The sequence below is a fragment of the Ischnura elegans genome, chromosome 7, assembly GCF_921293095.1.
Source record: "Ischnura elegans chromosome 7, ioIscEleg1.1, whole genome shotgun sequence".
Taxonomy (NCBI): domain Eukaryota; kingdom Metazoa; phylum Arthropoda; class Insecta; order Odonata; family Coenagrionidae; genus Ischnura; species Ischnura elegans.
In genome coordinates this window covers 93,142,254-93,158,896 of record NC_060252.1, presented here as the reverse complement: position 1 = coordinate 93,158,896, position 16,643 = coordinate 93,142,254, and the positions used below count along the sequence as shown (strand labels likewise).

General features: G+C 40.0%; 1 protein-coding gene across 2 annotated transcripts; it reads left to right on the top strand.

Annotated features, from left to right (window-relative positions):
- Positions 1 to 174: 174 nt before the first annotated feature.
- On the top strand, positions 175 to 2,168 carry LOC124162432. Of its 2 annotated transcripts, none has more exons than XM_046538967.1 (2): positions 175 to 1,137; positions 1,783 to 2,168. In XM_046538967.1, the coding sequence occupies exons 1-2, from the start codon at positions 572 to 574 to the stop codon at positions 1,820 to 1,822; spliced, it is 606 nt and encodes a 201-aa protein (XP_046394923.1). In that variant the 5' UTR covers positions 175 to 571; the 3' UTR covers positions 1,823 to 2,168. The 2 variants fall into 2 exon arrangements, 1 of the variants encoding a protein (XP_046394923.1); XR_006865560.1 differs by lacking the exon at positions 175 to 1,137 and adding an exon at positions 1,144 to 1,323.
- The last annotated feature ends 14,475 nt before the right edge of the window (positions 2,169 to 16,643 follow it).

Sequence of the window (16,643 nt, the reverse complement as noted above, 5' to 3'; positions counted from 1 at the left end):
TAGAGGAGTGAGAAGTTTTATGGCATTAGAAGGAGGTGTATACTTCTAATTTTGTGTGCAGTCTCGACTACTTATCTATTTCTATTGGAGTTTTACACTTGTTTTGAGTATACTTTTATGGCCGCCTTAGTGTATGACATAAGATTAAATTAATTAGATTTCAAAGATCAATGACGCGCGCGCTCGCCGAGAGAGGGCGGCGGTTTTTAACAGGGGGACGAAGGACGTGGCATATGAGTGTGGTCAATACGTCTACCTGAGTGACCCGTGCACGAAGACAGGCGGAGCGAAAAAATTCCATTACCCGTGGAAAGGGCCCTACCTAGTGACGGAAGTGATTCCCCCGTGCAACGTGCGAATTCAACTCCCCTACAGATCTCTTTTGGTGCACAAAAATCGCTTAAAGTTGCATTTAGGTAATTTGCCAACTCTAGGTTTTCCCCCGTGTGGAGAACGTCGTCGAGGAAGACCACGGAAACACCCCCCCACCAAATCAGCGGAAATTGTGCGTGGCCCAGCAAGCCCAATAGGAGACACTCCCTTTTCCCATATTCCCCCTCGCCCTGGTGTCATGTCCCCCCGATCCCATATATTGGCCGAGTCGGAGGACGAAGAACGGTGGGAGGAAATGAGTCAGGTGTCGACATCGTCATCGGAGGGCGGAGAGAGGCAGGAAGCGGCGATCCAAGAGCCCGGATCGCCAATAGCCGAGAGAGAACGAGCAGAAGAGGCCTCCACGCCGGAGAGCACGGAGGAGCAGAGATACCCGTCGACGACCGAGTCGCAAGCAGCTGCCCGGCAAAGGAGCCCTTATCTCCTGAGGCCCCGACCTACCCCTACGCCTCCAGAGCCGTTGGGTGTACGAGAGGGCACTCCCCGTAGAACCCCAGCGAGCTGCCTACCCAGCGAGAGCAGTACTCTAAGAGAGTACGCACATTCCAGTGAAGGCCGTGAAGAAGACGCTAGTGCCCTTGCTTCTCCCATTTCCACACCCCGTACGCCAGCACATACCGCGGAAGGCCGCGGAGACAGCAGGAGTAGCGACGCAGATGACAACATCCTTATCTCTCCAACCCATCCCGCCCGCTCTCCCTATCTTTTGAGGTCGCAAACCGGACCGTCCTCAGAAGGGAAGACGTAAGTGTTGGTGCTTCGGCAGAGAGAATTGTAAGAGAAGAGAAAGCGTAGAGTTCGCATTAGAGCGTAGAGAGAAGAGAAAGAGTAGAGCTGTTTGTTGATATCGTGTGTTGTTATCGTGTGTTTGTTAAGTGGGGCCGCTGTGTACTTTTTTGAACAGCTGGCCGAGAAAGTCATTTAAGATTTGTGAGTAAATTATGTCTTTTCGTGGAACGAACAGTTTTTTTTATAGTATGTTACGGAATTTTGAGTTTTCAGTATAATCTACTGGTTGTAATTTTTATGGGGCTGAGCATGTTAAAAAGTGAAAAACTCTGGTTATGAGATGAATTCTAATTAGTGGGAGAGAATCAGGATATTTTTATGCTTCTGATTATGTTTGGGTAGAATTTCAATGAATGAACATTAACGAATGGATGCATTTGCAATGCAGTGTTTGTCAATTTTACGTATAAAACCTTATTTCTCTTTCTCTCTTTGTATTTGCTATTTTAGTGTTTTGCTGGAGGATTTTGTTTTGACTAATTAGTGCCTTGGGGACATATAATGTATTTAGCCTCTGTGTCATCACCGAGTCCACCCATTCCAAGGCTCCTTGTATTTTATTCTTTGTGTTCTCCATTTCCATGTACGGATTTTTCACAGGATTCAATGGGTGAAGCAGACGAGGCCTATAATCAATTAGATTAAAGGCAGTTTGAGGGGAAAGTGATGTAAGAGACAGAAACAGCAGAGTCACTTCCGTTCCCACCCTTTTCACGCCTCAACCCATCACCTACACTCTCTTTCATATTCCTTCCCAAGTTTCTGCCTTTGCGAAGGGTCGGATCGCTTTACCTCCGCGTATCCAGTGGCTGCTCCAACCTCCCGTGGGAAACTGCAGAGCTTGGTGAAAGAAACACGATGGCTGAGGAGGGAGAAGGAGGAGGAGGGGAGGTCAGCGAAGGCGGGCTGTGGAGACGCGGTCGTGGGTAGTCGGACGCGTGGTGGCGTAATGTAAACGAGTAGAACAATAAAATCATCTCTCCGTAGTGTATGAGTTTCCTTTCAAAAATCCCTGCCAATTGATCGGCGGCACCCCTTAGAGCATCGGGGGTCTTACAATAATTAAAAAAGCCCAAATTAATGGAAAATCTCATTTAATTTTTCGTACCAAATCATGTGCTCGTTAAATTGATGCCTCACTTCGTAAAGAGCTTATTGCAAGCGTATCAATAAATTCGGCGTTTAACTTGAGTTATAGGAGTTATGAAATATTGTTTATAACATTTTAATGATTGTAATAATGCCTCCGTTGAAACTTGTGAAATACGGAACCCCGTTTAAAATTGCTTCCAAATCCATTGGCACGTTACAAGGAACTATAAAATTGTCTACTTAATTAGAATTAGATATTATAATTTTTAAACAATTAATGCAGTACAATAATATTAATAATATACTTATAATATAAATTTCCAATTAATATTAACTTATTTTTCGTATCAAATACGATCAAACAAATGAGAAAGTAGAAAATGTTCTCTTGGTTCATTCAAAATAAGTTGTTTAAAATTTGTCCAAAAATAAACAATGCAGTCATTTTATATGCATTTATGTATGTTTTAAATAACTAATTCAGTTTTATGATATGTATAATTTTAATTTACTATCACCAGTATAATCTCAAATTCCAATGTTAAAAAAATTAATTGTTTAAACAAAATGTGAAATAGCAATAAAATTATTGCAAATACATAAAAAATAGTTATAAATTCAGAATAAGCGGGTCAAAAACAATAAGAATAGACCTTTAGGTCAAATATATACATAATAACAACGGCGTAATTAATTTTGGCCAGCTTTTTTCGATTTGGGACCACTGTGCGCCGGATGCATCCCTGATTATGTGACCTTCGATGGCCATGAAAGCCACTTTAACCTAGGTAGTGCCGCATGCAGCTACTAACGACTGGCCCTGAAACCAAAAGCCTATCAAGCTGAATGGCAGTATGATGCATAGCCTTAGGTGATTGAGTAATATCTCTTAATTTTTTAATAAAATTTCTTTTTTGAGAATCTCCCAATCACATATCTTGTCTAATTAAGGTCTTGCAAGTATCTATGAGACATAGATTTGTATTTCCTCTGAAATCGTATGTAGATATAATTGAATTGGGCGTATCCCCGAGGGGAAAACCATTTCACCTTTTGTCCGCCAAACCACTTTTCGCTTCATAAATCACGGCCTGCGGATGGGTTATTCCTCGCCGCCAATTGATGACGCAGCGGGGGTCTCGCTTCTTTTCTTTTTCCTCGCCATTACTGCCGTCACTTTTGATGGCGTGTGGCTGATGTAGGAAGGTGCAGGGTGGAGAAGACTGTAGAAGGCGGAAGGGAAAAAGGCAGAAATTAAAAAAAAATCCGTATTTCGACGATGGCCGTTCAATCAAGTGACGTAAATACTGGATAGTCGGGACGATTCTCTCTCTTTGACGGATTCAATGCCGTATATCCAATCGAATGCACATTCTCCCCTGATTCCTTCTTGAATTTAATACTTTAGGCGCGTTCGGTAGATTGTTAAAATTATAAAATACTTGGATAGCAAATCGTCTGATCCTTCACATCGTCACACTCGTACTATGTTTGTATACTGTTTGTGCAAGTAGAGAGGTGAGAAACCCCGTGAAAGGAGGAAAAAAGTGCGATATTTTTTTTAAAATGTACCCTTTTCTGGCCATATGCTTTGGCTTCTGTTTTGCAGTATACCTACTCGCACTTGTTCTGACCATCTGATTTCTGAATTAATAAAGTGCTGTATTGATTAATACTTACCTTTACCTTACTTATGAATGTATGTTCAAGTTTTTTATTCATTGAGTTACCTTATTGGTTAATAGGTATATATATTAAGGAAAAATGATTGTGTGGAAATAAATTGTAGGAATTGCGAGGAAAAATCGTAGCTGAATAGAGAAGAAAGAAGTGTTGAAGTTTGCAGTTAACGGATAGAACGTGGTGACCATGTGTGTAGAGTGTTGGTTTTCTGGTGAAAGAGACCAGGCTTCGAATCCTGGATGAAGAATTTTGAAAAATCCTTACGCACACTCTCGAAGTGCTAGGTGGCTCAGGGAAAGTAACGTACCACCCTACCCTCAACAAGTGATATCACACGTCTGTGACTCAATATAGCGTGAGCTCTACCAACACCAATCCAAACTTACCTTCGGGTTGTATTACTTACTGAGTACTTATGACAGAGGTCTTAGCTTACTTTGCGGAGAGCTTAGTGGCCAATTGGGAGGTTCTAGGATCGAATACTAGGTTCAGCCTTTCAGGACCCCCAAACTAAAATCCTCGACTTCACACTAGGTCAACGAAGGATAGGAACTGCCCTTTGAATGTGTGAACTATAAACGCCTGTGGCTGAATCAAGGTGAGGTCTTCCCTCATCTATCGAAAACAGCCTTTGAGTGAAATCATTGAGTGAGAGTGAATTTATGCTGCGGAAATGGACTTGTAACCCCTTATTGAATGGCTATCAATCCGAAAAATTTATAGGTAACCTATTCGCTGATAAATAGATCTTAACTGGTAGTTTTTATATCCTAGTGAAAGATGGGATGTTCGATTTTGAAAATTTGTTATGCCAATGTTACTGTTCAGCTGATTTATAACTATAGTGTATATATACATATAATAATATACACATAAATATACAATATATATATATATATAGTATATACATAATGAGTATAAAAACAGCTGTGATATTGACTGCGTGAAAATTTATGTATATTTCAGTGAACAATAGGAAATTAAATCAATTGATCACAGCATTACTCGGTGGAACGAAGTATTAACGATCGTAGAACAAAAGAAAACTCAAAGTACTGTTCCTCAATTTTTTAATGCTCTATATTACTTTCAACGGCTGTTGCGTCTTTACCAAGGCAAACTAGTTAAAAATAAAAACATTTTTTTAAAAGGAGTACTTTGAATGTACACCTAGGATGAAGTTCGCCATGAAAAAATATTTGGCGCAGCCAGCCAAATATTTTTTCGTGGCGAAATTCGTCCGTGGTGGATATAAATTTGCACCCGTGCGCGTGCCTGCGTACAAAGTCACTTGTATCCAAGGAGGTTGTGAATATCTGGAGGCGCCGTTTCCGGATTTTTAGCGTGGTCAAAGTACCGCCATCTTGGTTTGACAATTTTTGGACTTAGCGTCCGACTGATATTTTGAGGTGGCTAAGTTTTGCTCCGAAAATGTACTACATTGAGTGAAAAATGCTACCATAATCATAAGTATTTCGCCGGTGACTGTCATCGGATTTTTTCGTCATTCGCGATACTTCTATTAATGCATAAACTCTGTGTCTGTTAGCCTCTTTACTGGTGGAGATATCCTTGAAAATATACTTTTGTACTGTAATTATTGGATTTCCATTGCTTATAAATAAACTAAATACCATTATAAGTGCAGGGAAATGACTAGTTTACACTCGTAAATTTTATTCTCAGTTGAGCTGGTTGTGGAACGTGACCGTGGTGATTGATAATAATTTTTCCCTGGGAAAAGATGTTGGAGTCATAACTTCGTGAAGCCTACCAATGAAGTAAGAAAAAATGGTTTACATTGTGCGTTCCATAGTGTTCGGTAAACTTCTTTTTCGTATTTGCCGCCGAGTGGTGCATTTTGCTTTACTTTTGTTTTTTGGTGTGTGTTCGCCGTGAGAGGGCAAGAGGTTCTCTTTTTTTTGATCCTCGAGACGAGGAGACAGTAGTTAGCTGTAGTAAAAAGGAACGTCTACGTTTCGGACCAGCCCCTGACACTTCCTATCCCACTCCATTGGGAACCCATGGTCTTTTATTGAAGTCGTTTCCTCAACCTGCCGCACGTTTGCCAGGGCGGCGCCACGTATTCTGGAGGGCAAGAATTAGCGGGTAAGTTAATTTCCGTATTGTTGAGCGCATACTACAGGTGAGTGGAAATAGTCATTTTTGTAATTAATTAAGATTTAGTTTTAATTTATTTTCGAATGTTAGTATTCTGCATTATTTCCTTACTGCTCCACATTAATATTTCGTGGATATATATCGCGGATTTACTGAAAAAAGGAAAATGCCGTGGACGTGTGTGGTACCGCGCTGTACCACTGGTTATGGGCACAATACTTCGGGGATTTCGCTCTTTAGAGTCCCCAAGGATCCTGAAAAGCGAATCGCTTGGCAGCGAGCGATTCCTAGGGAAAATTTTAATCTTCAGCACAGCCATCGGGTATGTGCGAAACAGTTTCTTGACTCGGAAATCGTGACTAAAGTGAGTCACAAGGATAAGGAAGGGAACGTTATTGCGGAGGTAACCCACGCTTATTGGTGTCTATTTTGATTTAAAGAAATATAACTATTTTTAGAAGTGTGTATCAGTTAAGTCGCGTTCTATGCGTATAATGGAGTCGTAATGAGTGGAGTAGTATTAAACCTGGTTGCATGTACCTAATTTCAGGCTAATTTGGCAAAGCCACGACTCTCTGAAGACGCAATTCCGAGCCAATTTCCCGGTTGTCCCTCTTACCTTAGTCGGAAGCCGAGAAATAAGAGGAGGGAGTTGATAAAAAGAAATGTGGAGCCCTATAGTTGTAGGAGGAAACTGTTTCGTTCGACTGATGAGAACCACGAGGAGGCCACAAATTCTCATCCGATTTCTCCTCCTTCGGCCATTCCAGGCGAGGCAAACTTCGAGAAAGAGAGCGATTTCTTCCCGAATTTGTTGCAGAGTTCGTCGACATTAACTATGCCGAATACGTGGGGAGTGAAAAAAGTGGGCGACGATAATTTAGTTTTCTTTGAGATGAAGTTCAGGGAGGAAAGAGGTGAGGTGATACCCATCCTTCACAAACAAATTATAGTGAAGAGAAATGGAATAATCACTGCTGTTGTTGCCGACAAATCTTTATCCAGCCTCGGATTTGTGGGTACGGTGACAAGTGCTGAAGAAGTTCAGTACGCTATAAATTATTTGTCTGCGGCCAAGTCGTGTGAGGGTAGTGTCTTGGCATCATCACATCCGAGCATAAACTTAGAGAAAGTTTTTGTTGATAATTTTGGGAGGATGAGGCACAGTGAATGTTCTTTTATTGTGGAGGTTGGAAATAGGTGCCAGCATTGCAATACAATAGTGAAACTTCTTCAGCAGAAGGTGAGGAGGATAGCGAGAGTGAGTGCACGGCTGCGGCTCCAGCTGTCTCCGATGAAACGCCATAAGGTTTCGGTGCTGAGGAGAAGGCTCAAGGCAGCAAGCCTGACCAAGGTAAATCTGCGGGAGAGATGTTTAACGCTGAAAGCCAGCTTGAGGCAGATGGAGAAAGTAAAAATCAAGGATGTGGAGTAAAAACTGGCTCATTTTAATATGAGCAAGTGCCAGATGTCTGTCATGGCGGAGATTTTGGCTGCGTCGAAGTGCCGGAGTAGCCATGGAAGGCGCTATTCGGAGGACTGGTTGTTGATGTGCTTCCTGCTACATATCAGGTCTCCCAGCGGCTACAACTCCCTCAGACAGAATGATATATTGCCCCTTCCAGCTTCTCGCACAGCTAGGAGATACTTGTCCTTGAAAGACTCAAAGTGTGGCTTTGCGTTATTAAAAATGAGGCTGCAGGATGTCAACCCCTTTGAGAGGCATGGCATTTTGTCGTTGGATGAGATCCATTTGCGGGAAAGTGTGTCTGTCTGCTCAAACACACTTACTTCCAAAGGGCTCATTGAATTTAGTGATGATGGCCCTAAGGCAGAAACTTCAGCGAGAAGGCAAATAACGCTTTGGTGCTAATGTTCCAGCCATTGGCAGGAAAGTGTCAGCAGCCTATAGCAACTTTTGCAGGAAGAGGTCCTACTCAAGGTTCAGTGCTGGCAAAAATTGTAATAAAAGGGTTGTGTGAGAAGTATTAAGTTCCTTTACAATTTCTTTCGATGATGATATGATGAATACCAATGTCTTTATTGCATGTGTACATTATAAATATCTGCATTTTCTTTGCAGCAGTCCTACTGTTGGAAGGAGCTGGGGCTAAGGTCCATGGTATTGTGTCCGATAATGCAGCCACAAATCAAAAAATGTGGACAGAGCTTGGGGTTTGCAGCAAGAAAAATGGTTTTAGAAATTATTTTGAGCATCCAGGTGAAGAAGGGAGGAAGGTGTTTGTGTTTTCAGACCCGCCTCATCTAATAAAGAACGTGAGAATCAGACTATATAACAGCAAGGAATTGAAGGTATGTCTTCTATGATATATTTAGTTTGTTTGAGCAGCATTAGTTACTGTGGTTAACTTGGTTCAGTAAAGGTGGTAAAAGAAAATTTAGTGTCTTTAATTTTTTGAGTTCCCATATTGCGGAAAACAGCTGATAGATTTCATTTTCATGTGCACTTTCCAGATTGATCGCTTTTGTAATATTTTAAAACAATTTCCGGAGTTTTCATAAAGTTATAGCCATTCTTTACTTCCTAAAAAATGTTAGGTAGCATGCACAGTTGATGATTTCGATGTTGCTTTGGCCAAAATATTTCGATTTCTTCAGTTATCTTGAATGTGGGCATTAAATGTTGTTGGAGTGAGAGCTTCCTTAGAAGTTGCTGAGCATGTTGTTCATTCTGATGGTACAGCTACGTGAGTCAAAAATTGATTGACTGGGTTGACTGCCTCAGGTATTCAACCTGAAGAGGCCTCCTGTAATGGAAAGACACTGTTGTAGTCAATGACTCTCACAGCTGTACTGGAAGAAATAATAGCTTGGGCACGAACTATCAACTCGTATGCATTAAAGGTAAAATGCTGAGGTGAGAGATCTTGTTTTTACAAGCTGCATTTCTTTCCATTTCAAAGGTTGTGGTGCTTGGGCTTTTGTTCTTTTTTAATTTGAGTGCTTTCTTGCCTGTTCTGCTAATGTCTGCATATGCCAATTTGTTAACCTTGAACTGGCATGTTATTTGCTTATAATATAGCTAGCATTGCTTTTCTTAGATACCAGGGTATGAGGTAGCTGCACGGTGGAGCCATATTTGTGACCTCCTAGCAGTTGACCGACAGAATGAGGCAGACCTACGCTTGTGCCCAAGACTAACGAAGAATCATACAATTCTGAGTAATCCAGCGAAGATGAGAGTGCGACTAGCTGTACAGGTTTATACTTTCTTGCCTCAACATAAGTGTGATAAATCAAATTTCTCACGTTTTCAGTGGTTTACATTGATAGGTCCATAATATATGCCATTTTTTCCTGGCTATTTTTATTAACTTTCTTGGCCTTACTATTTTGCATGACCCCCACATTTACATCTGGTTTCTATTTTTTTTCATTGTTTAATTTTTGTGAGCATTAATCATTTTGAATCACTTTGCATGAATTTGAATAGCATATTTTTTTATCCAGTTTTCTTTTTTACGACAGGTACTCAGTGAGTCTGTGGGAAAAGCACTACATTTTTACCAGAAGCGCAATGTGAAATGCCTCATCGATTGTGATGCCACTGCAGAACTCTGTCTGAAGTTCAATGCCATTTTTGATGCACTGAACCGGAAGACAGAAAAAGAAGGACTGCATTTGGGTTGTAATGATCTGAAGGTACAGTTCTGTTACAATGTTTTTGGAGTCATCATTAAACTTATTATGGTGCACTGTGTATCTCAAACTCTCTCCTACTGCTGAGGGTAATTATCTGTAGAAATATTTAGACCTTATGACATAGGCTAATTACAATTTCGCTATCTCTTTCAGATTATTCAATCGGCTATACAATGGCTAGATGAATGGCATGAAATGCTCATTGCTGGAGGTATTTCTAAGGCTGAATTTCTAAGCCTACAAACCTATGAAGGCTTGAGATTGACACTTCAGTCAACATTAGACATATGCCACTGCATGATTCAGAGATATAATTTCAAATATGTTCTATCTGGAAAGATAAATCAGGATCCTCTAGAGGTTATATAATAGTACTGATGAATGAAATTATTTCACTTAGACGACTAGATTTATTCTAATACCTTTTACTTTTCCCAATTTTAGCGCTTTTTTGGCATTGTTCGCCAAGCTTCTGGATCAAATGACCATCCTGCAGTTCCAAATTTCCTGAAGTTGTACAAGTTGCTGTGTACATATTCGATTATTAAGCCTCCTAAATCTGGCAACTGTGTAGCTCTAGACAGTGGACCACCTCAACATTTCATTTCTATTTCCTCATTGAAGGAAATATATTCTGATACTGCAGGACTTCCTTCACGGCTGTCAGCTCTCAAGGAAAAACTGGATTTTTTGGTGGATCATGATAATTGGGAGTTTGATGATGTGGTGGAGCATGACTATGTTCAAGCTCCTGTGGTTGACTGCTTGGTTTATTACCTATCTGGGTACCTAGCAAGACAGGTAATAAGGTGGACAAATTGTTCCACTTGCAAGGCAGCTGTCACCACATCACAAATGTACTCTCAAAGTCCAGCAGCTGAAGTAGTGAATATGAAAACCAGAGGTGGCCTCCATCATACAAACAGGAATTTATTTCATTTACTTTGTGAATTGGAAAACATTTTTCAAAAGTGCTGCAATAAGGTAGATGTGTATGAATTAGTGACGACTGAAATTTTGGGAAGTTATAAGTTCAGCTTCCCATGTTATACACATGCTGAGGATATAATGGCATACATTATAACATACTACCTGAGGATGAGGCAATTCTCTTCCCAGAGAAACAGAGAAGGTGTAAAAGAAAACAGGGAGAAGAAGAAAGTGGCCAAATTCTCTGTGACGTAGTATGTCAGTAGTGTGAAGACATTTATGGGTATGATTTTTTACATGTTTAGACAGCTCAGCACAAATCCTCCTAGTTTGCCCTCCTCTTCAATTCACCTATTTCGTCCTTGCCACCATAATGGCATCAATTCATAGTCGATGGACTCTTAAGTGAGCCGACCTTGTGATGAGTGCATTATATTCACTGTTTTTGTACTTTCCCACCATAGGCATTCGATGCTCAGTGTGCCCTGTTCCTGGGCATCAATTCATAGTCGATGGACTCTTAAGTGAGCCGACGTTGTGATGAGTGCAATTGATTTCAGCATTTTTATTTCAAAGTTGTCCTATTATAAACATACCATATTTCAAATGTCTTCCTTGTACTTGGGAATGTATCTTTGTATGGGTAAGTAGAATTTCTTTAATGCTTAAATTCGCTTCAATTCAGGTATTCCTGTCTAAAAGTCCTTTTCTTTCCAGACATTTCGCTCCCCCTTTCCTGCTTGGCGTAAAACTACATTGGATGTAGTGCCTGTGGAATATGTATGACATGTTAGATTAAGGTTTAGTTTTAGAACCATATAGTTATTGCTCATCATATTGATGAGGGTCAGTTATTCGAGGCAGCATGAAGATTGACTTAAAGGTTACTCTGACCTGTTTTCTGGGTTTGAAATAACGTTTTAATAATTGATAATGTTTTCATCAGTAGTTGTGATTAACATATATTCATAGCCATCCGCAGTGTCCTTTAAAAATATTATTTTCTTCCAGAAATTTTTATTTCACCATTCTACTTTTCAAATTATTTTGTTTAATCAGTGACCAAATGATATCTGGGAAGCATTCCACGAAGGTATAATGGCGATGTTTGTTTTTTTTCTGGTGATGATTAACATTAACGTATATGGATATGAATGGTAATCCCTTGGAGCATGCAGTCATGACTTTCATCATCCTATTCTGATGTTTGGTAAGTTGTAGGTTTTTAAATGTTAATGTGTTCCAGTAGCCAGAAAGTTTATGATGGTATCATGATTGAGCAATGGAATAGTTAAATAGAGTTGAATACGTTATATAATATTTTGGTAAATGCTTAAGTCTGTTTTATTTCATGTTGGAATATTGAATGTAGCGTAATACCTTTCTCTTTTGTCTTCTTATAGCTGTGTTGGATGCGCTTATATGTCCTGTGGATTAATATGAGTGCTTTAGTGCCCCTAAGCTGAAGAAGGGGGACCTTCGGCAGAAAGACAGTGTTGGCCGGAAGATAGCCATCTTTGAATTAGAATTAATTTGCAAGAATTTGTTTGCCAATTGAATTTGTACAGACTTTGTTTTCCTGTCGTGCAAACCTTTTAACATGAATTAGAAAATTAAGTCATTGCATGTTTAATAAACACAGAGGTTACAAAACAATATCATGTCTGCGGTGATACTCAGCATTTGACGTTTCACGCAGATGCTTTTCATTGAAATAGCTATACAATTCCTTTTTTTGGTGTGCTAAAGCTCCAAAATTTATACATATTTTAAATTACAGGTTCTGCTGTTCCAGTGGTAAATGTCATTCACAGTGGAGGAATGAAGTAACACTGAGAAAATGCAAGTTGTGCGACGGCTTTCATCAACTATTCATCATTCTCTCCTACTAAATTGAATCTCTTAGAATGATTAGTAATTAGAAATAGAAATTAGTAATAGAGAGAATTAATAGAAATGTTAAATTGTGAGTACTTAAAATTTATTTTTCATGACATTACCTTGCATTGATTGTATAAATAATCTCAGTTTCAATAGCATTGTGTAATCATTCTGGAAATGTAGATTTGATGTGTGTGTACATTATATAAGTTGGAAAAATGTGAATCGTTTTCATTCTTAATACCTCTTTCGACGATTTTTTTTATACAGCTGTTATCGATGGTGCGTGCAACTCTCATGAAAAGTACATTTACCGCGTATTAGCCTGTGGTTTCTGTCGTACTACTTATATCTTATTTTTGGGCGAGGGATAATATTTCAGATTTGCCAGCACCTGAAAGTGATCAGACATCCGCAAATCCCTCGGATTATATCCATTGCACTGTTTTCGTGGAAGTTTATTCGGAAATTATTTGCAAAATCTCTTTCGTTCTTATCTTTCATATGGTATTTTACTTCCTTAAATCTCAAATTATTCCTTTGGTGAGTAGGCAAGCATCGTTATAAAATAGCCTTTAACGGAAATAATGGTACTTCCGGAAATTATTCACCCTGTTCAACGATTAAATATGTCTATTCTATACCCGCAAAACGTCCCTAGGATAGAATCATTTTTTTAGGTTTGCTGTGCCCTGCCATTATTATTATCACTTGATCGAGACTCAGGTGATTAAAAACATTAACATACGTCACTTCATAAGAAGTATTTCACTTCGCCCTTGGTAAGAAGCCGTTTGCGTTTCTGATATTATATTTTTTAATAGTGTTTGAAAGCAAGGAATAACATCTATATTCTTACAAGGCCGTGGAAACATGCCGATGGGCTCAGAGGCAATGATACGTACGTAGCTACTATGACAACTTATATTAACGTTTACCACAAGATAGCTATAAATAATTATTTCCTTAAAAATACCTTTCCTCACTACATAAGGTTTTAACTGCTGACAATCTTTCGTTATGGCTGTAACTGATTTTATAAAGGTATGGAAGCAGACGAAGCTGAAATCCAACGCCTTCCATTTGATTAATACTCAAGTATGAGAACGTTTTCTAGGTATTTTTCGCAATAAGATGTTAAGTGCATATGAACTTGTTAACTAGTAACCACTTTAGATGTGTTTATCTTCATTTTTGCCATAAATTAGTTCGTAATTACTGAAGTATCGTATACAGATACGTAGGAAACTTGCCCTTCAGGATAGGTGGCGCCCCTACCGGCCTCAACGGAAACGGCTTCATTAAATGACCATGCCTGAACGGAGAGTGTCCAGACCTTCTCATATTCTAAGACCGTGTTTCGGACATCCAGGAGAACCTGCCCCAGAGAACACGCGCCAGCTCGCCATGGCATTGACGCCTCCGAATTTTTGTAAGTACCATTCGGCGGCACTAAATTCCTATACAGTCACTTTTCACCTTTTGAGTATTAAACACATAGTTTATTTAAATGTATTAACGAGTTGCGGCCAAAACTTTTAACAAATAGTAAGCATTGACCCTTATGGGATGGTAATCTTTTGGTCAAAGTGGGCGTGGCTTGTCCTACCCAAGCACCCCCATTCCGGCCGCACTTCGCTTCACGCTCGAAACCATTGGTGCCCCCTCCAGATATTTACAACCTCCTTGATTGTATACTATGGTACGTCGGGCTTTCTTCCATTCTAACGTGATTAGAAAATTACCTCAGCCATTCCCACAGCAATAAGTCCAAAATTATTTCATTCCCATCTCTCTCCGAAGCAACATTCTAATCTCACTGCCCCTTCACTCATCCACGCAGCCTTTTCCGAGGAATGTGATATGTTTCCCAGAGTAGAGGGAAGGAAGATGGCTGATGCTGCTGCTAGAGCTTCGTTCGCTTTGAGAGGGAACTTCCCGCGAAATAAAAAATGCCACGCACGTGCGACTCGCTCGTGGAGGAGAGGAACGACGATATAACTATCATGTCTCTCTAACAAGTCGAACATGCATTCGAATATACATGCGCCCGTGTGTATTTGCTTTCCTTGTTTACTCCACATGTCTTTTCACCTCATTCTCTCTCTCTCTGCCCGGGATATAGGATACTTCAGCTATATCCCGGAACGGGGATGCCTATCCCTCCATGATGATAACGTCGTCCTGAAAAATCATAGATTCCTAACGCAAAACCCCATTTGCGTAGAGCTATAAATTCTGGGATCAAATTTTAGTGTAACTTGTTCGGTTGAATTTGATTTTTGGAATCATCTTTTCTTACATTTGGAGTGTGATTCTCTACAGAAGTGAGGCATGGACATTGAATTTAGCGGAGTAATCAAGGGTAGAGGCCTTCGAGTGATGGCGCTACAGAAGAATGATGAGGATTAAATGGATCGAACGAGTTAGTAATGAGGAAAGGGTAAGAAGAGCAGGAAAAAAGAGAAAACTCAGAAACCTTGATAAGAAGAAGGAACAACCTTATAGACCATATCTTGAGATATGACGGCCTGATGAAGACAATCGTCGAGGGACAAGTAGATTGCTAGAACAGAAAAGGAAGATCTCTAAAAAATATATGGACCAGGTAAAGGAGGATGTGAAAGAGAAGAAATACGTTGGTGTTAAAAGATTAGCTGATGGGGTAGGTAATTGAATAAAGAGATACGTCAAACCAATCTTAGGATTTTTGACCAGTTATGATGATGATAGTGGTGGCAGTCTTTTGGTTAGGCCGTTCGGCTGCTGATCACTAGGTCCCTGGTTCAAATCCCGGATGAAATCTCTGAAAAACTTCAACGGGTAATTCTCGAAATAGGTGGTTGACCAGGGAAAGATGGTCCTCCTATCTTAATGTTTAATTTCTCACTCCTGCGGCCTAGTCTGTGGTGATCTCTACCCTCACATATCTAAGCTAAACTTGGATTTAATCATGGCGTGAATGTGGCGTTTTGTGTGGATAAACGTATTCCCAACGTCTTTGAAACGTAGTAAACGTCACTCTCGCTCTATTTTTGTAATGAAAAATATTTTCCAAAAGATCTCAAAGAAAATTCATATCTTTCCCCCTTATTGTTTCACAAATTACATTTTACATAATTGAACATTATTTTTTCTCAACTGCGAGAAAGTGCTTATTATATGAATTATATGAAAAGTATTTGATGCGTATCAGACATCCGTCTTCAGGGAAATAAATCTCTTAGAAATACCTAAATTGACCCACAAAAGGGGAGTGTCTGTTTTGCCTTGGAGAATCCATTTCATTCAATTTAAATGACTATATGGAACGGCTAATTATGGTTACACTGAGTAGATTCTACTATAGGGAATTTCTATTATCTGTATCCGCAATCCGTCCAACTTTTTTTCAATGGCCCTGTTTTCGCCATACATGACCCTGGGGGAGGGGAAGCGGATCCCGTTCCCTTCCACTGTGGCGTGCGACACCGAAACATCTCCGGAGGGTGGAAGGAAGCTGAGGAAAGACACCAAAAGTCGGATTTATACTCATGCATACGAATATATACACATGTGAAGAGACACTTACTCACATATACGTTCGCCGATATGCACGAGTGTCTACACGGAGACTTCATGAATATATGCAAAGAATTGCTGTTCCCACCCTCGCTAGCGAACGAGTGGGAGGGAAAGACACACAATACAATATGCAAGCTCACATGTTAAGATGGTTCGCGCCGACTCTTCGACGACGGTTCCCAGAAAAGGGAAACAAGGATGAAGGATGAGGAAGGAGTCTCAGATAGGGTTGCCCTGTGGGACGAAAAATGCTCCGATGTTTTCAAATGTTTTTATCGCACACCATGTTCTCTTTCTTAGCCGAACTGAAATATATTATTATAGAAGTTCTAAGTATATTAGCGTAACCAGTAAATGTCCCATATATTGGCCAATTAAGAGCAACTCCGATAAAAAACTATGCTTTTGTCAGTGGCGTAGCCAGGAGAGTCCAGGGGGTCCGCAACCCCCTGAAGCATAAAAACGAAATTATTTTCCTTCATAAAAGAAAACAAAATATTGAAAAATCATGAGTTTTTTCAAATATT

Bases quoted from the DNA above. Each gene is read 5' to 3' on its own strand.
- LOC124162432 (XM_046538967.1), top strand. From the start codon at position 572: ATGTCCCCCCGATCCCATATATTGGCCGAGTCGGAGGACGAAGAACGG. The intron at 1,138-1,782 runs GTAAGTGTTGGT...GATTTTTCACAG, and splicing joins CCGTCCTCAGAAGGGAAGAC to GATTCAATGGGTGAAGCAGA.